General features: G+C 42.8%; 1 protein-coding gene across 1 annotated transcript in view; it reads right to left on the bottom strand.

Moving 5' to 3' along the window:
- Nucleotides 1-19,961, bottom strand: part of Slc6a11 (solute carrier family 6 member 11) — a 128,532-nt gene extending 108,571 nt beyond the window's left edge. Inside the window, 7 exon segments of the mRNA XM_015495022.2 lie at nucleotides 12,839-12,929; nucleotides 16,264-16,404; nucleotides 16,526-16,660; nucleotides 18,343-18,374; nucleotides 18,829-18,833; nucleotides 19,593-19,742; nucleotides 19,744-19,961. Of these exon segments, the coding sequence (XP_015350508.1) occupies nucleotides 12,839-12,929; nucleotides 16,264-16,404; nucleotides 16,526-16,660; nucleotides 18,343-18,374; nucleotides 18,829-18,833; nucleotides 19,593-19,742; nucleotides 19,744-19,836 (647 nt within the window). The 5' untranslated portion in view covers nucleotides 19,837-19,961.
- Nucleotides 19,962-20,009: the final 48 nt, after the last annotated feature.

Here is a 20,009-nt window from a genome sequence, read left to right as displayed (position 1 = left end):
AAAAAAAAAAAAAAAAAAAATATATATATATATATATATATATATATATATAATGAAAATGACACATTATAGCCATTTCTGAGTTCTTCTGTTCCTGGCCCTGAATTAAAGTCATCAATTCATTAATGCCTCCTGCCATCAGCTGGAGGGCTGCAGGGTACACACCACAAGCAAGCATCAATTTACCCCTTGTCCTCACAGCAGATTAGAGTCAGGATGGGTCTCACATTCAGCTGGGCTGGAAGCCACAGTATTCTTTCTAAAATGAGGTTCAAGTCATTGAACCTAAAGGAACACTTTGAAGCCTGAGGAAGACATGACCCAACAGCTGTGTTTGTTTCTGCCACCCACTGGGGCCTTCTGTGAAGCCTTCCTTCTTTCCTCTCTTCCTTTTTCTATCAAATGTACTCCCCACCTGCTAAAAAAATATCCTTCACAAGCTTCGATGCACTGGGCTGCGGTGAGGGGGCTGCAGAGAGTAGGCACATGCCAATCAAACTCTGTGCCTGTGGAAACACAGGCAGTTGAATGCATAGGTTGGAAGGGCATGCAACAGCAGAGACCCAGGTCGGGATCAGAGGCCAAGTGGAAGTCCTACTGGTGCTCTGGCTCACCATGAGAGGAGCTCTGGATGAGTCCCTTAACCTCTCAGATTCCCTGTGTGGAATGAGGATATGGACAGTGGCGTCATGTCATTCATCTCCTGGGCGGGTAGATTAAAGGAAGAAACATGCCCAGAGGGCTGTGTGCAAGGCCAGGGTACACAGTAGGTGCTTAATAACTAAATGGGACCTCTCTTCCCCCATTGCACGCATCAGGACCTAGAAGGAACCTCAGACAAAACTATCAGTTTAGAAAATTACTCCTTCCCATTATACAGTGGGAGAAACCCAAGGTGAAAATGGCAATACCTGCCTTGCTGATGTTACAGGCAAAATACCCTAAAGATCAAGATAGTAGGGCTGGGGTTGTGGCTCAGCGGTAGAGTACTTGCCTAGCATGTGCGAGGCCCTGGGTTCGATCCTCAGCACCACATAAAAATAAATAGATAAAATAAAGATATTGTGTTCATCTACAACTAAAAAATAAATATATTTTTTTAAAATAACGATTAAGATAGTAGTAGTTGTGACGACTACTGCTGCCAAAACAATTATTCCTATTTTGCAGAGCAAGACAGTGAGGGGGATTTCAGCAACAAACCCAAGGTTAATAAGTGGAAAGGATGGAGCTGAAATCCTTGCTGTCTGTCCCCTAGGCCCAAGTCTCTAGGTCCCCACACCACAGTACTTGTATATAGCATTGCAACAACTGTGCATCCAGATTGCACCTCTCCCCTCAGCAGGGCTTGCAGTGGGGTGCTGAGATGGCATCATTCTCAGATGCATGAACCAGTCATTCCTGGAGCAGGGGCTCTGGGCCCAGGAACACCCCTGGTGCAGATGACTAAGGGGAGAGGGCTCCCTGTAGGGGCAAGAGAGAGACCTGGGGTCCCCCCTTGGGCCTCCATCTCTCTAGTTTCCTTGGCAGCGGAGAAGTGCTTCATGCTACTTGATGAATGGAAGGCTTGCTCTGGGCTTCTGGGATGGCCACCAGCGGAGGGTCTGGTGGACACAAGGAAGCTGGAATGCTGAACTTTGGCAACGATCCCCCCTACTTCAGCAGCTTGGAAACCGAAATCCTATTGTGTGTTTTTCTTCTTCTTTTACTTAAATATACTTTCCACACTTTCTTCCAAAAAACAAACAAAAAAAGACAGAAATCACCTTTGCAATAAGGAAACCAAGGATCTGCTGGAGAAACCAGGTCTATGAAAGGGAGCTGGTACAAGAACTGAATTCGATTTCGGAACAAAGAATTTAAAGAGAGGAGAATGATCCTAAAGGTACAGGCAATGCCAACAGGAAGAGACTCTGAATTGTTAAAAGAATGATCTCTTAGGGGGTCGGGGGTGCAGAAATATAAGTTATTTATAATCTGTTACACAAATATATACCTTTAGGTATTAATTGCTTATGTAATTTTCTGTTTTTGCAGTTAAACAGTCAATGATTAGAATAAAATGGTCATGATCCTGCTGTGGTAACAAAGTGCAGATTTGGGTTTGCTTTGGTGAATGAATCTCCTGTTCTCTTGACGATATTCAGGGTCTCAAGTGCTTTACTGGTGGGGACAGAGAGCAAAAGGACCCCTTCTTAAAGGGAAGATGAGCTTCTCTGTGTTCAGGATTAGCACACACATCAAGAGGCAGGAGAAACTGGAGATGCCTAGGGGTTGTAGGAACCAAAGACGGGCTGGCATTGGGTTCTGGGTACACGAGCTGGGGGAACCCCTCAGTGCCTCCAAGACTGTGTTTAGTTAAGTGCAAATGGAGATTTCTTCTTCTGCCCACCTCACAGGGCTAGCTTAACATTTAAATGAGCCAATGTTAACAAAACTGATTTGATAAGTAAACAAATTACATAAAGATTAGTGGGTTAAAACCTGGGCTGTAAATGGGATTTGTCCCACAAACAGGAGGAATCATTATAATAAATGAAAGCTTATTCTGTAATTCCATAGGTCCTATATTTTTTTTCTAGTTGTAGATGGACAGCACACCTTTATTTTATTTGCTTATTTTTATTTGATACTGAGGATCAAACCCAGTGCCTCACATGTGCTAGGCAAGCGCTCTACCACTGAGCTACGGCCCCAGCCCTCCTGTGATTTTTTTTTTATTATAAAATAATCATGTTCCTGGCTTTAGCTTTTAAAAATTCAAACACTACAAAACAGTACAATAAAAAAAAAGCAAGACTCTTTCTCTCTCTTGCCATCTCCTCCCTTATCCCCAGGTCCTACTCTTTGGTAATCTGTGAAGAATATCTGGTGCATCCTTCCAGAGATGTCCCATGGGCGTAAAGGCATACATGTATATTTTTATGCATCCCTAAACTGAAAATTCCAAATCTGAAATGCTCCAAAATTTTGTGAGGACGGACATGGTATCAAAAGTGGAAAATTCCACACCTGATCTCATGTGACAGTCACAGTCAAAATGCAGGCATGCTAAAAATACTGTATAAAATTATGCTCGGGCTGTGTAAGATATGTGTGTGAAACAGAAATGAATTTTGTGTCTGGACTTGGGTCCCATTCCCAAGATATCTCATTATGGATGTACAAACAGTCCAAAATCAAAATGAAAAAAAAAAAAAAGTCCAAAAGACTTCTGCTCATAGGCATTTCACAGGAGAATGTTCAACCTGCATATACAACTTTCTATACCTCACCTTTTAATTTTAGGAATCATTTCTGTATTAACACACCTTCTGCCTCATTCTTTTTTTTTTTTTTTTTTTTGTAGTTGTTGAATAACTTATCTAATAGATATCATATATATAAAGCCATTTTACACTTCCTTTGTCTTGTTTTTTTTTTTTTTAAGTACCACAAACAGTACTGCCATGGACATGCTCAGGATGTACATAATTAATGTGGTCATGTCCCAGAATAAACTTCCACAAGTGGGATTTTGGGGATGAAGCATATGTGCAGCCCAAACGCTGACAGCTATTGCTAACTTGGCTGCTACTGCTGTCTAGGAAAAAAAAAAAGAAAAAAGAAAAAAATGGAGTCCAGGCAAATTTGGAGCTTCCCATCTGCCTCTATCAGGAAAAGCCCTCCAAGGACATGCGAGGTTAAGAGGAACCTTATATCAGGTGGGTGGCTACAGAAATGTTAATAAATCAGAGGGACAGGTCCATGCCACAGCCAAGCCAAAGGACTCATCACCCTCCAAGACTGCTTCCGCCCCTGCCTTCTCCAACAGCTGAGGGCCCCAATGCCACCCAGCTTCCTTTTTTCTCAGCTTCCTATACCTGGACCACACCATGCACCTCCTCCTAGCAACCTGGGGGCTCTGCCTTCTTCCCAGACCCAAATGTCTGGCTCCTTTCAAGGCATCCCACAGAATCATTGAAAACTCTTCAGAGGGGCCCAGGTCCTTTCTGCTGTGCTCCAGTCTCTCTGGCCACCTGGCTGTTTTCCAAACATGCATATATCCTCCCAGTGTGAGGTCACTCCCCACTCCCACTGTTCCCTTGGCCTCAGAGCTTATTCTTGATACCCACAGATCACTGCCTTTTCTCTCAGGTCTCTACTCAAATCCCACTGCCTCAGAGAGATCCACTTTGACCCTTAGACACTCTTTAATCCCACACCCTGCCTGCATTTTAAGAGACTGGTCTCAACTTAATGCCATAGTTTCTGCTTATTTAGCTGTTTGCATAGTCAGCTTCATCAGGGTGAGTCTTTGTTTTGCTCATGCTGCATCCTAGAACTTAAATTGATGCCTGATATATAGTATGTGCTCACTAAAGATCTGTATGGCAATGACCCTTCATCCATGACGTAAACATATCAAGACCCCCACTATATGCCTAAAATCATGGATAGTACCAAACCCTATATATACTATGCATTTTCCTGTAATACATTCCCATGATAATATATAATTTATAAATTATATAAATTTATAAGTTAGACACAGAAGAGATTAATAATAATAACTTACTATAGACCTTGACAACCTCAGCATGTGATTCTTTTTCTTATTAAGTCAAAACCTTTTACCTTTTCACTTAATGGAAGCACTTCATGGCTTCTCTTTGGCATCTCTGAATTTACAGTATCACTAATCTTGTACTCGAGGGCCATTATTAAATAAAAGAAGAGTTACCTGAACACAAGCATTGCAATACTGCCACAGTTGATCTGATAACCAAGATGACTAATAAGTGACTGATAGGCGGGTAGCATATACAGCAGGGATACGCTAGACCAAGGAATGATTCACATCTTGGTGAGATGGAGACAGACAGTAAGAGATTTTATCTTGCTACTCAGAATAATGTGCAATTTAAAATTTAGAACTTGTTTATTTGGGGGAATTTTCATTGAATACTTTTGACTGCAGTTGGTTAGAGGTAACTGAAACCAGCCATAAGGGGAGAACTACTGGAGTTGAACAGATGCTCTGGCCCTGCCTTGCCTTTCAGCAAAGTTCCCAGCCTCCAGGTGCAGTAGGAGCATTGCAGGTAAAACCTACATGCCTCAACATACAACTTCAGGTCTCTGGACCCCTGAATTTGTCATTACCTGCACCTGCTATGTCACTCACTCAGTCCACAGTGCTCCACATGAACTTATATTTACCTTCAAAACCCAGTTTAAGTATCACCATTTGCAGGAATCTCTTCCCAAAGGCCAGGCGTCCAGGCTACTTGGCTCTGTACAAGGATCCTACAGATACCTGTTATCTGGTATTTCAAAAATTTTTTTCTTCCATCACTCCCCAGCATTCCTTAGAAGGCTGCTTCTTCACACAGCTCCTTTAAGGAGGACAGTGTCATCTTCATCTCTCTGGCTACAGATGAGGTACTTGGCATCCAGCACCCACTAGATGCTCAGAGAACTTTGAAAGAAATAATCAAAATATATTTTTTATTATTTACCACATCCACTATGAGGGACCAAGGTCTGGGTGATGAGCCTTCTCTGAACAAGGCTGAAAAGCAGCCATTTAGATGTTCAAAGATCTGGATAAAGACTTCCTTGTAAGTAGCTACCTTCTGTTGAGCAATGACCATGCACTGGGTGCTTTATAAACATCAACTCATTTAATGCTCTGGAAAACCCCAAGAGGTAGGTAGACTTATCGTTACATTTTCAGAGGAGCACAGAGAGGCCCTGAGAAGATATGTAAGTTGCTCAGGGACATGCCCTTGACAGGTGGAGGAGGCAATGACTTAAACTGGGCTGGCGAAGTTGCCCACTAAAATCTACAGTCATGTGCAGGGTGATCAGGTGGGGTTGGGGTTGAGTCAGATGGAGGTAGGTAACCTAACACTAGCAGAAATTAGGTGGTGATGCACAGTGCTCAGTGAGAGAAGATCTGGGAAGCATGTCTGACCCTGAAATTTGAGGTAAAGGAACAGGCTCTGCATGGGGCTTGGCAGTTCAGGCCCAGCTATGAATCTGCACCTGCAGCAACAGGGTTGGAATGGGATACTGTGCCTCAGATAATAAGAACTATCTCACATACCCCACTTACAACGTTCTCAAATTACATTACCTCATTTAATCCTGACAGCAACCCAGAGAGGTTGATAAGGCAAGGAATCATCATAGTTGCTATAGGCTTGGGCCACCATCCATGGTGCTACTGGGAAGTGGTGGAACCTTTAGAAAGTATGTCCTAGTGAGAGGAGGTTAGGTCACTGGGGTGCACCCTTGAAGGGGATGTTGGGGACCTGGCTCCTTCTCCGTCTCTCTCACCATGAGGTAAGCATCTTTGCTCCTCTTATGATGTACTGTGGTGTCACAGTCTCAAATCAATAGGGCCACAACTGACCATCGATTGAAACTTCTGAGACCGTGAGCCAAAATACATCTTTTCTCCTTTAAATTTTTTATCTTAGGTATTTTGTCATAGCAACAGCGAGTTGACTAAGACAATCCCCATTTCACAGATGGGAGAACCAGTCCTAAGCATTCTACTTATGCATTTAATGCTTTCCAAAGAACTGTGGAGTATAGGAAAACTATTATCAAGGCCATTATCATCAGGTGGGTGTTGTCTCATTTGCAATTTATAGATAAGGACACTGAACTCCAAGGGCTTAGGAAATATTCATTCATTCATTCCCTCTTCCATTTATTCGTTTCAATAACTAATCTGCTTGAATCAAATGTATGAAGTATGATATGTCAAGAGCTTTGTAATGTTTTGAACAACTAATAATAAAAAAAATTTAAAAAAAAAACTATTAATAGGAACCTAGAATGTGCTGGCAAAACAATAACAAATAAATCAGATGTGGTCTTTGCCAGTATGGAGCTTAAAAACGGAGGAAGGTGAGAATTAACACATTAACAAAGATATAATGATTTCAGATGAGAACAAGGTAGACATTGAAACAGAGGGATGGGTTTGAGCTGTCTGCGGTGCTGATCCTGGTGGGTTGGTCAGGGTAGGATTCCCAAATGACACTGGAATTAAGATTCAGGGATAACAAAGAGCCAGATACATGAGGATCTGGAGAGGGTTCTTCTAGGCAAAGGGAACACAAAAGCCAAATGACCCTCAGATAAGCCCAGGATGTCCAAAGGGCAAGGCAGAGAGGAAGATGAGTGTAGGAGGGAAGCAGGGAGGTGCCTTATCCCCTGAAAAGAACCAGTTCTCACTCCAGCACCTCTGATCCCCAATTTCATGTCCAAAGAAAATCAATTAAAATGTCCATATGACTTAGAAAGACAAAAAAAGATGAAGATAATCCAGAAAGACAAGGCTTCATCCTTCTGAATAAAGAAGGAGAACTGAATACCCTTAGAGCTTAATTTGGGCCCCGCACACAATATGTGCTCAACACATGTTCCTCAATTGAAAGGCATGCAAAAGCAATTTTGATTGTATACGAAGTGAGAGTGAGGTTGCTCACAAAACCCTGGATGTACAGGACATGGGGTCTGAGAAAGGGAAGACAAATCCAGGTCCACTTCATGTCATGACACTTTAGTTACACACTTTAGAGCACTCAATCCCACTGGAGGTTAGAGACTCAAATTTTAGAAATGCAAACATATTTAGATAAATGCATGGATGCCAATGCATAATGGGTTACTAAGGGAAACTAGGATGGTCTGGTTTTAAAATCTGACATTAGGAAGACAAGCTGTCCCTGCCCCATAGGCCCCCTGCCGGGATCAGAATCAAGACCACCCTGGGGGGCCTGAGTATTTCTCACTACTAAATCAGTAATAGGGATTATGTCCTGAAAAAGGAAATGAAATTTTAAGACGGGAAGTGGGTTGGGTCAGGTGCCCATGGTAAGGCAAAGCCACATCCAGTTGTGGATAGGAAAGTGGCACCTTATTACTGACTTTATGGTAATCTATGGGCTGGTTTCACCTCTGCTTCTAGAGACTAGAATGTTATCTTTCACTCTGCCTGGTCTGAATGTGCACAGTGTCTTTCTTATGCACACCAGGAGTGCAAACATTTGTGCAACGAATGAACTAGCATTCAGCCATGGCCTCTACTTTAACCAAGCAGTGTGGTCCTGAATGAGGCCCCTGGAGTTGGGGGCAGGGCAAGGACAGAAGCCAGCACACAAAGTCATGGACAGAACTGGAGAAACCAAGAACAAGCCACATCAGGGGAGAGCAAGCAAAGAGAATTGGTGAGGAAAAAAAAATTTTTTTTAAGAAAGTGGGTCCAATATTTGAAGGGCTGTCACATGGAAAAGGAATTAGGAATGCTTTATCCAAAGCCCCAGAAACTAACTTTCAGTTGAATTTAAGGAAAAAATTCTTCATAGCAAAGTGTTTTCCAGACAAGTTTAGTGAAATGCTAGATTTCAGGGGGAGGAGGGAAATTATTCCAATTTATTCTACAGGAGAATAAGTTTGGGGATTTGGGTTAGCCTCAGGTACATGAATGTTCTCACCAAGAGATAGTTTTCAGCCCTCCTCAAGCTGCTGTGGCTCAACAGATTTTCATAGGATGCTATCATATCTCCTACAGTCTCTGCATCCCAAGTTCATCTCTGGGGAAAAGATGAATTGGAGCTGTCTGACAAAAGCAAGTCATGAAGGGATGAGTGTCACACCACCATTGGAGTGCTTTCAGAATACAGAATTCAACACTGTGTAGATAATACAGATGCAACCTGAATAGGAAACCAACTCATGAGTTCATTCTCCCATGCACATTCATCTAGAATGGCCAAGTAGCTGCCAAAAGGGTCTTTACACAGAGGATGCAGACCATCTGTCCCTTCCTGCCACGTGGTGGCCAAAATGAGTGAGTGACATGGATACTGCAAACAGGTCCTGGAACTAATCAATGCTGGTGAGTGGGAATATTAATGACAGCATGAGCTCTTGCCAGGGCCCCCTTGGCACATCTCCTATAGTATTTTCTAGAACATATTGCCTCTCTGCTTCTTATCTATCCATCTATTCTATAAATATTCATTGAGGGTTTTCCATATCCTGGCAGTGGTGAGTAAAACCAGACAGGTGCTGCTTCATGACTGCCTGTCAGTGAACACAATGAACAAATATATAATATGGCTAATATTCAACTAAAGGTCTGTATACATGATACAAAGGGAATGAATGGTGCAAAAAAAATCCAGGAACTTACATAGAGACCACGTCTTGTCTAGGACTTTGGAATGGGTTCCCTAGGGAAGTATGGAAGCTATATTTTGTTGACCCTTTAAAGGTGCAAGTCCAAAAATATGTCTCTGTGACATTCCTCCAGGAAATTATAGTTCATTGAAGTCGGGAATAAACCACACAGTCTCACTTAGCACAGAAGCCCCCTCTCCAGTACATATTTTACAGATGTTCGGTTTGAGACTGTGATTCACTGGGTCTGGGGTAGATAAGCAGGAGTTTTGAATGCTACTGCATGTACTCTACAACCCACCAATTCCACTATTAGGTAGAACACATTTAAGAAGTGCCACTTAACAAAGCATTTTAAAAGTCCTAAATAAATGGGTAGAAAGGCTCAGTCACGAAGATGTCACTTTTCTCCAATAGACTTCCAATCAAAATCCCAGAGTTTTTTGTTTCTCTTTATGGTTGTTGCTGTTGTTTAATCTAACCAACTGATTCTAAAATCTATTTGGAACACTAAGAACACTTTGGAAAGGAAAAAAAATGAGGAAGCCGCCTTGCCAGAGCTTGTCTTACATAAAACTATAGTTTTGGTATCGATACAGAGATAGACTAAGGTGACAATGAAACAGGACAGTGAGCCCCAAACAGACCTGTGCTTTTAGGAAAATGATATATAAAAGATAGCACTGTAAGTCAGTAGAGTAAGGATGAATGATCAGGAAGTACTGTTGGGAAAATTGGTTATATATATGAAAATAAAAATCTGAACAAAATTTATACACAGTAAAAATTTTAAGAATTTTTAATGAAATTTATAAAAAATAAAAGATTGGGGCTGGGGATATGGCTCAAGTAGTAGCACGCTCGCCTGGCATGCCTGAGGCACTGGGTTCAATCCTCAGCACCACATAAAAATAAAATGAAGATATTGTGTCCACCTAAAGCTAAAAAATAAATAAAAAGACTATGTTGCTAAATGTGGGGGGCGGGGGGGGGGAACCTTCAAAACTCTTAGAAGAAAATACATAACTTTTTTTTTTTTTTTACAACTTTGGAGTACAGAAATATATCTTAAATTAGATTCCAATTATGCAAACCAATCTCTTTAGAGATTGACAAATATAACTTCAATAAAATTGAAAATTCTGTACACCATAAATGAGAAAGAAAATCCACACACTGGGAAAATATATTTCCAGCACAATGATTAACATCTAGCCTGTACCAAGAATTCCTTTCTACAGGAAAAAACAAACAATCCAAATAGAAAAGAGTATGAACCTGAAGATCCAAATTCATTTAAAAAAAGACCATGAAAAAGTGCTCAACCTCATAAGTAATTAGAGAAATACAACTTTAAAATGTTGAAATACCAATCACACCCATTTTATGAACAAAACAGGACTGACTAGACCAAGTGTTCCATAAACATAGAGCAGCAGAAATTCTTGCACACATACATATTTAGAATGTAAATTAGGGAATCACTCTGTATTATCTAATATTTGATAAAACTTACCATGCATGTACCCTACAAACCACCAAATCCACTATTAGGTATTACTATGATCCCCCACCATTCCCATGTTGGAAACTTAATCCATAATGCAACAGTTTTGAATGGTGGAACCTTCAAGAGGTGATTAGGTTATGAGGGCTCTGTCCCCATGAATAAATATCATTACCATGGGAGTGGGTTAGTTATTGATGAGTGAGTTCCTGACAAAGGGATGAGTTTGGCCCCCTTGACTGCTCAAGCAAATATGGTCTCTTGCCCTTCTGCCTTCCACCATGGGATGATACAGCAGTAGGCCCTTGCCATATGCCAGGCTCTCAACCTGGCACCTCCCAAGCTCTAGAACTACAAGAAACAACTTGTTACCAGGTCTGAGGTTTTCTGACAAGAACCAGCTAACAGACAAGACAGTTACACAGCCTGGAAACCACTCAGGTACTAAAGAAAGCACTGGACAAGACATTCACTAAGTGTGCCTAATACTAGTGGCAACATGCTAAAAGCCCATCAAGAGGACCTGGGTAAATACAATGTAGGCTATTCATATAATACAACAATGTACCGCAGTGTAGGGGAAATAAAGAACCAAAGCTACACTTAACCATATGGATACATCTCCAAACCAGCACTGATCAAAGAAACAAAGTTGTTGTAAAACATGTTAGTAATGGATACCATAGATATAATTTGTTTCTTAAATATCTAAGAGAGGGCTAGGGTTGTGGCTCAGCAGTACAGCACTGCCTAGCATGTGTGAGGCCCTGGGTTCAATTCTCAGCACCCCCCTAAAAATAAATAAATAAATAAAATAAAGATATTGTGTCCAACTACAACTAAAAAATAAATATTAAAAAAAAATGTAAGCGAGACCTTGGTACTATTAGAGCCATGAAACAAGTTGAAGATGTGCTTTAGGATTACAAATCTAAATTCAGCATAATGATTTCTAGAAAGGGAAAGAGAAAAATGATATTTGGATAAAACACAATCCTTCATGAAACACTGCCCCCCCACACACACACTATTAGTATTAGTATAAAGGAAGGAGAGGGTTCTTCAATGGAGCCAGGTCTTTTCTGCCTGAAAAATCTCAGAAAACATTTAGTCCAGACTTTGAATCATAAAGGAAACATCTCTTCAAAACCCTGGGGCAGGGGACAATCCTTCTTCTACTTTAGAAACTCCAAAGTCAGGGCTTCTAGGTATGGCTATACAGGTTGTATACTATATAATCCTGGAGGGCACATTTCACAATGTACATAATGCTTCCTCAGGTTGTAAAGTGTGCAACTAAGACAACTGTATGCTTGGAACTCTGATGAAACTATGCCCATTCCTAGGAAAATGCCCACCCATACAATCCTGCTTAGAATTTCAGGGGATTCTGATACATCTCTGATGGTAATCAGCAGTCTAACTCCAGTCAAACACTTCCAGGTAAAGGGTGCTCACAATCTTCTAAAGTAGTTTCAGACAACACTGTGAGACCAACTTCATCCTTAAGCACATTTGAAACTTGCCTCTTTGTAACTTCTATCCACTAAAGTGAATCTGCTTCCTTTCCACATGCCACTTCAGCTACGGAGAGCAAGCAGACCTGTCCCCCCTGGAGACTTCTGCGAGGCTAAATATACTCTTGACTTCACTTATTACAAACACGCTCTATCTTCTTTTGTTCGAGATGAATTTTTAAACTATCCTTTTATCACACTTCCTGCCCTAATAAGCAACTAGGCATGCTGACATGTTATCAAAAAACAAGAAGGTATTTCTCTCTGTTGTCCCTTTAGGAAACCCCAGAGGATCTTCACACTTGCTTCTCAAATAATCAAAAGCCCACAAAAGAGGCTGGGGTTGTGTCTCAGTGGTAGAGCACTTGCCTAGCACACGTGAGACACTGGGTTCAATCCTTAGTCCGACATAAAAATAAATAAATGAAATAAAGGTATTAGTGTCCATCTACAACTAAAAGAAAATACATTTCTTTTTTATTTTTTTAAAAAAAGAAAAAGCCCGCAGAAGCCAGGAACTGCCAGACTGGAGGAAAGGTCAGGTTTTGCCCAGGCATGCAGGCAAGGTCAAATGAGCAGAAGAAGCAGGACAGAGTCCCCACCAACTGAGGGAGACAAGTGCTTCTCCACTTACTCCCAAAACTCCATGACGGGGGAGGTGGCATTCTGCAGGGACACATGGCTGTAGTTGCTCACATTCAGTTTCTGGAACTCCACGCAATTCTCTACAGTGGGAAAAAAAAAAACAAGACATACAAGAAAATTAACCTTCGCGAGAGGTAAAGCTGAGAAAACATTCAGCGCTGATGGCGCAATGCTGGCAGTTTTAACTCGCCGCTCCAAGCAAACATGACTCCAAGAGCATTAGGGGTGGAAATCAATGCTTTACCGATAGTTCACAAGAGGCTCGGCCTGAGCAGGATAGGAGGAAAGGGGTGGGGGCAGGGGACTTGAGTCTCTTCCATTCCCAGCCAACAGGCCCCATCCTGCTCTTTCCTCCAGCCTGATTCCCAAACCATTTTTGCTTTTTTCCACTTTTGTGCCCCAGGTCCTATTTGTAGTATTTCTCTCTCCTACCCAGTGGCCCTTGCTGGACTGAAGGGGGAGATTTAAGGAAATGATCTAGTTGTGATATCCGTAGGGCAGAAACACAGATGAGATTTTCCTTCTATGTTAAAAAAAATGGGGGGGGGGTAAGCAGGGGGGGAGGGGGCCTGACTACAATCTGCCTTATAAAGATGTCAGGATTGGATAAAATGGTGAGAAGCTACATGCGTAAAAGATCCTTGGTTTCTTCACCATTCCCTTATAGGATCCAATTCATTAGAAAGGCCCAGAGCAACCCATTAATCCCTCCTACTCCTCCAGGAAGCCAACCCTGATCTCCTTCCCCTGAATTCTAGGCAAGCCAGAATTCAAAAGCCCTCCCAGGAATTACCTTCTCTAACTCCATCGATTTTGGAAAGAATCTAAGGTTCAGAAAAAGTCAAGGGACACCTTCCTCCCCACACACAAACCCTTTCTTTCCTCTAGAAAGCCACCCACCAATTAAAGAAGGAACTGAGAATAAATTCTAGCCAGGGCTCCATTTTCTTTGGCATGGTGAATGCCCTGGTAGTATCAGCCACCACGGAACCCGTGCTTCTCTGTTTAGAGCTGCCTGGGCCACCAGACTGCAAGCTGCCTAGGGACAGGGCTTCCTGAATTGGCTCGCTCAGAACCTTATGCATCCAGAACAGTGGCCAGCACCCACTTGGCTCTGGTACATTTTTTCTTCTCATGTGTGTAAGAACCATTCAAATTACATCTGCCATCTTTGGGGGAAGAAATTATAATCCTGTGTATGATACTTTGCACACTGCAAGGGTTCACATGCCTTAGAGAAAGGAGACTGCAAACGAGTGGAAGAAAGAGGTTGGTGGTCCACTGGAGAAATGCCTCTATGGTTCCTTTTGGCAAGCGCTAACTATATTCTGAAAGGAAGTGGTCTGGAGGTTCACAGTCAGTCTTAAGAGGAGTCTAGAAAACTGAAATTATAAGTAAAATGACTTGATGTTTCTTGGGCCTTTTCCTGGGCTCAAAATAAAATACAAGAAATCAATCAATAAAATAAAGTTTCTCACGTTTTTGCCTAAAGTTAAAAAAAAAAAAAAACTGCAGACACCCAAGGTTCATGAGTTATTTTTATTAAAATGATATTTAATCATGTACAAATAGACAATGGGCTAGTGAAGTCTTTGTGTTTTATAAGTCATAAAACTAGAAAAGATTAAATTTAGAAGCCAAATACCAACTCAACTATGGAACCAACACGATTCAAAATCCCTATATATCACATGACTGTAGAATAATGACGTTTGTTGAAATTAAATTGCTTCCCCAACTGAAAAAAAAAAATGCACCTGACAGGTAAACAGTAGAGTCTGTGGAGATCATCTGCCTCATTCTTCCACAAGCTATTTGAGTCTCAGTTCTACAACCAGTTTCTGCTGGTTACACTTGTGCAAAACCTTCATTCGTACAGTTAACTGCATTCTCAACTGGACTTTGCTTAGTACCAATGCACCTTATTTATTTATTTATTGGCATGCTGGGGTTGGAACCCAGGGTCTCACGCATGTCAGGCATTCACTCTACCACCAAGCCAAACCCTCAGTCCCCCAGCAGACCATTTATGAATTAAACCTCTCTCTGTTCTTTCCCTTGGCCACTATCATTCTATTTGCCATGAATTGCTCTTAGAGTACAAACACATGCAAATTCAGGTAGTGGACTCTCCTGACCATCTTCAGCTTAAGATTCAGAACATGCACATATTTTCAGAGTATTCTCATAATATCCACAATTAAATTATCACGGAAGACTCACAGGCCTCCAAGAATATGCCCTTGAATTTGAGTTTGATGAACATCTAAGGTCCCTTGCGAAAGGAAGATTAACAACACTCTGAAGAGAGACAGTGAAGCCACCACAAGATGTGAGTGTCAGGGGACAGTCATATGGGGATAGAAAATAGATCTCAGAAATTTCCAGGTCTAATGCCTTCAGTTCTGTCTGCTGGTGACCAGCACCCTACCCAGTCTTGCTACATCTCCTGAGAGGACACTTCCAGACATGATCTCACTACAGATTATAAAATGGATGGTGAGTGGGTTAACTGTGAGCCCCAATTCTAGTCAAAAGGTAGCAGCTGCCCAGAGCACGGATAAGAGCTCCAAGCCTAAGACTAGACTCAAAAGAAGAGATTGCTGTAATCAATTAGAGATGCCTGCTGTAAGCACAGCCATCTCAGAAATAGGTTGGACAGATTTTTCTTCCCTAGATTATAAAACCCAATTCTAAAACTGAAAAACAAAACAGTCTGTCAAATCAAAAGTATTATCCATTCTCGGAAGGGGGCAGCTGCTGAACTCAAATGTCAAGCTAGGTTGAACAGGTAAAGAAAATGAACAAAGTAATCTGGGTGGGATCACTGGAAACTTGAGGACAGATGTGTCACCCAAAGGCAATAGCTGCTTCTCAGCTGCAGCCATTGCTGCCAAGTAGGAATGTTGCCAAATCTCTGAATTTTTAAAGAGAAGCTGGAAGTCTGGATTTTTCACATGAAACATTCAGACTTTAAAATTCTGGTAAACAAATACATTTTTCAGTTTGCTGTTCATTGATCTAAAGATGGATCAGCCTAAAGGCCCTTCACCTGCAGCCCTTAATCTAGTCCAACCCCTTCCTGTTACAGAGGAAAACTGGCCATTTGGAGAAGTAGGGCTGAAACTGGGGATCTAGTTCTCTGAATCTAACACTTATTCATACTCTACACCTTGTCCCCCAGGGGCTCATTCTCTGCATCTAACAAAGTAAGCCAAGAGCATCTCCATTCTCCTAACCATGCCAAACCCTGGACCAAAGCTCAGCTTAGGCTGTAACTAACAAACAGACCCAGACCAGTAAAGCCACTCCCAGGAAACTGGACTCATGACAAGAGCCCAGAGGTCAAGGATAATACCCCAATCCCGGGTCCTCCACCAGCACCAGCAGAGAGACCCTCCCTGCAGTCCATACCTGTGTTCCACTCATGCCCACAGGTAGCCCAGGGGAGCTCCGTGGTAAAGCAGTTGCTCAGGTAGAAAATGGCCCATGCCAGGATGATGATGTAATACACATTTAGATGGGCCTCAATCACCTGCGTTGCATAGCCAATTCCTGAAAGGATAAAGAAAAGGGAACAATTTGAGTTTCTATCTTTTCCTAACGGTCTTCAGCTACTCTTTGTAGCTTGACATTTTGGGGGCAAAACCTTAATTCTCATTAAATCAACACTTACCTTCAAATAAAGGGCAGACTTTCCTCCAACACGTAATGCCTCCTTCACTTGTGAATTGCCCCAGAGCCGTTTCCAGGAAAAAGACAGGAATTCCACAGCAAATAAAAAATACCACATAGGGAATCAGGAATGCCCCTGGAAGAACATGAAGGAGTGACTTTAAAACTTTTCTCATCATTTCATGTTTGGCACAGGAAATCTTTACTATGCACCTACCACAGGCAAGACATGATGTTCTCTAAGCTTGAGGTCCAGTTCAGCTAGGACTAGGGTCAGAAAGTATGGCCCCAGGTTTGTGCTCTCTGCCATCTATGACCTTAAGCAAGTCTACCACACAGTTCTGATTCTCAGCTCCCTCATTTGTAAAATGGGACTTTAATATCTACATAGCTTATCTTCCAGAATTAATGGGTAGCTATGAAGACAATATAAAAGAAAGGGTTTTATTTGCTCAGTTCTTTAATTTATGTACTCTGTCCTTTGACATAGGTCAAGATGATTACCATCCTGAATACTATACCCTTTGTTTTTAATTCTAAAGTGATGTCAACAGTCTAGGTAAGGGAGATCCCTTTCTGTTATTTACTTTTAGAATGACCTGAAAATATATTTTTTTTCATAATGAAAAAGCATTCTCAGGGAATTATATCATGAACAATATCAGGCTTCAAAGAGTTAAACATCCCTATATGCAAGTCCCAGTTGTGCAGTTGAATTGTATGGAGTTTACAACAAGAACCTATCCAGTAAGTCTGGCTTAGGATCAGTCTGGGAAAAGACCACCCTCAGTTTTAGTGTTCCTATCTTGAAACACAATATCCATTGCCTGGGCCTTTCTGCAAAACAAATTAAATAACTGAGGTGAACATGGGCTATTACAAACAGAAGGGGATTTTTTTCCAAATCCCTCGTCCTCTTTCTCCAGTCTAATAACAAAGCATGAAAACATGCTATTTCCGACCATCTGATCTCACAAATGAAGCCTTTAACTGAAATTGCTTTTTACTAAATGAAGCCTCTTTAACTGCAAGGATTAATAGCAACAATTTTGATCAATCCTGATAACAGGGTCCTATCTACCAGGTTTTGAAGGGTCTTAGGTTTTTCTGGGCAAGCAACTAATTCAAAATTTCACATTGGGAAAGAAATACTTTAAACTATCAGTGGCATCTATGAGTACAGCTATGTAGATTTTTGAAAAAAAGAGAAACTGTGGATATACAAACAGCTGAACTATATAAAAAGGCAAAAGTATGTGAAAGGAAGTAAGAGTATCTGTTTACTGAATCTAAATCTAATTGATTAAACAACTGAAATCATTCCTTAATACACTGCAATTTACCTGGGAACCCTCTGAAACCTAATAGATGGCACTTCGTAAAAGCCTTCTGGCCTGTGTATTCATAAAGCTTGTACTGTAATCCTTAAAATAACTAACTCAATCAAGCCAGGGTATCTGTGTACCCGATGGAGACTCTCGGCAAATCAGAGAAAGGAAAAGAAAATCCAGCAATGACTCATTTTTAAACTTCACTCACTACAACTTTTTTTTTTTAATCTGTGGCAGAATTTGTAATTTACCCAATTTTTGCTTTTAGGAACACTTATTACTTTGGCACAATAATTGCCTGGATGAACAAATATATTCAAACTTTTTTTTTTTTTTTTGGCTTGGGCCTCCCCTTAAGAGTTTCCACAGGTTTCCAAGTGCACATCACAATTTACAAAGGCTGAGTCTATCAAGAGAGGCAGGACTCACAGCTGAGGGCTGAGGGCACAGGGCACATTTGGGGTCTCCAAGTCCACTCCCTCTGTACCCCCTTTGCCAAACCACCAACATAGGTGGCCACTTCATTACCAGTGCAAAGCAGGCTTGGAGCAGCCTGTACCTTCAAAATGAATGTCTCCAAAGAAAGGGCCTGGGCCCAGCAGTATCCTTCTCGCTCTCCCTGCAAGCAGCTCCCGCAGGAAGTCCAGCACTGGCCCTGCCAGCCGACTTCTGAGCCACCTTGTTTAAGGATCTACTAGAGGAAGGGGGGGCACCATAAAAGAGTCAGGGGGGACTGTACTGGCACAGGCTTTCTCTTGGAGAAACATGCCACCGAAGATTTTGGAAGACCCCTTCCCATGCACTTGCAGGGCTGTCCTGTTGATGTGACAGAAGGAAGTCTTGAAGTCTGGAGCCCTTTCTCTGAACTGAGAGAGTCATAGATTTACCACTGCCTCTTCTGGCAAACTGACTTGGAGACGTTGTTACTACACATGACTCTCTCAACACCTTCCTCTCCCTCTCCCCCTTCCACAATCTCTAATCTCTCAAAAACATTAAATCAGTGTCCTTGCTCTGTGTTGTGGGTGACTCTGAGGTCAATAAATGTGACTGCTTGGTGCCAATTCTTCCACCAGAGAGGCCCAATATATTGGCCCCAGAAATGACCCTAAGAGCAAAGTTAAAAAAAGGTGAGGCAGAAAAGCTAACAGCAAAGGCTCACGTAAGAAGTTCTCCCCGTTGTCAGCCCAACTGCAGTTTAAAACAAGGCTTTTGGTCCCAGAATCCCATCTTAAACACTGGTTAAATGAGGAACTTCTCTGACCCTTACTTTCCTCGTCTGCAAGACGAGCATGACACCGCCTCCAAAGGTGACAGTGAAGGCGAAGTGAGATAGGGAAAGCTTAGCCCTGGTGCCTGGCACTTGAGCAAATTCCCCCAAACCAAGACCACGGAGGCAATAACCAGAGTCCCTTTCCAGTGGGGAGGAAAAAAAAAAAAAAAAAGCTGAGGCTCAAAGGGACTAAATGTTTCCTGTCAAAATGCCAGTGAAAATACCAAAATCAAAGGCCTGCTGGTCTCAGCTGTTACCTCATGCTGGGGACAGATCTCTCCTGGCGGGCAAGTCCCTGCGCACTGGCAGGTGGCACACTGAGGTGCGAAGCAACCCATAGGCACGCTCGCTCCGTGGAACAGGTGGGCCGTGCCTGCGGGTGAGCTCACTCAGGTGGCCTGGGGTCGAGGCTCTCCCTTAGGGTCCCACTGCACGCAGGCGCAGGAGAGGGGTCTCGCGCTCGCCCACCCCCCCCCGTTGCCCAGCCCGATAATCTCCCCGGCCACGCTCAGCACGAACTCCACCTTGTTGTTCCACTGGCCACGCTCGTGGACAGCCTTGTCGCGCTTGTCGCGCGGGTCGCGCGCGGGCGCCGCGCCCCGCCTGCCGCACGCCACCGCTGCCGCCGCTACCACCGAGCGCTTCAGTCTCCCGCGCCTCCTCGGCAGCCTTCCCATTGCCCAGGGGCAGCGCCTTCTCCGCCGTCATGGCCGCGCTGGCTGCCTCGTGCGCCGACCCGGCTCTGCGCCGCCGCCCCGGGCGGGCTGGCTTTTCAGGAGGCGCGAGCGGGCGGGAGGGGGAGGCAGGGGGTGGAGCTGAGGGACCGGGCCGGGCCAGCGCGGGAGAATGGGACGCGGCGGCCCGGCCCGCAGGGGCGCCCC

Source organism: Marmota marmota, unplaced genomic scaffold (genome assembly GCF_001458135.2).
Source record: "Marmota marmota marmota unplaced genomic scaffold, marMar, whole genome shotgun sequence".
In the NCBI taxonomy this organism is placed as follows: Eukaryota; Metazoa; Chordata; class Mammalia; order Rodentia; family Sciuridae; genus Marmota; species Marmota marmota.
Note: the sequence above shows the minus strand (reverse complement) of the source record. Positions and strands in the feature narration are given on the sequence as shown.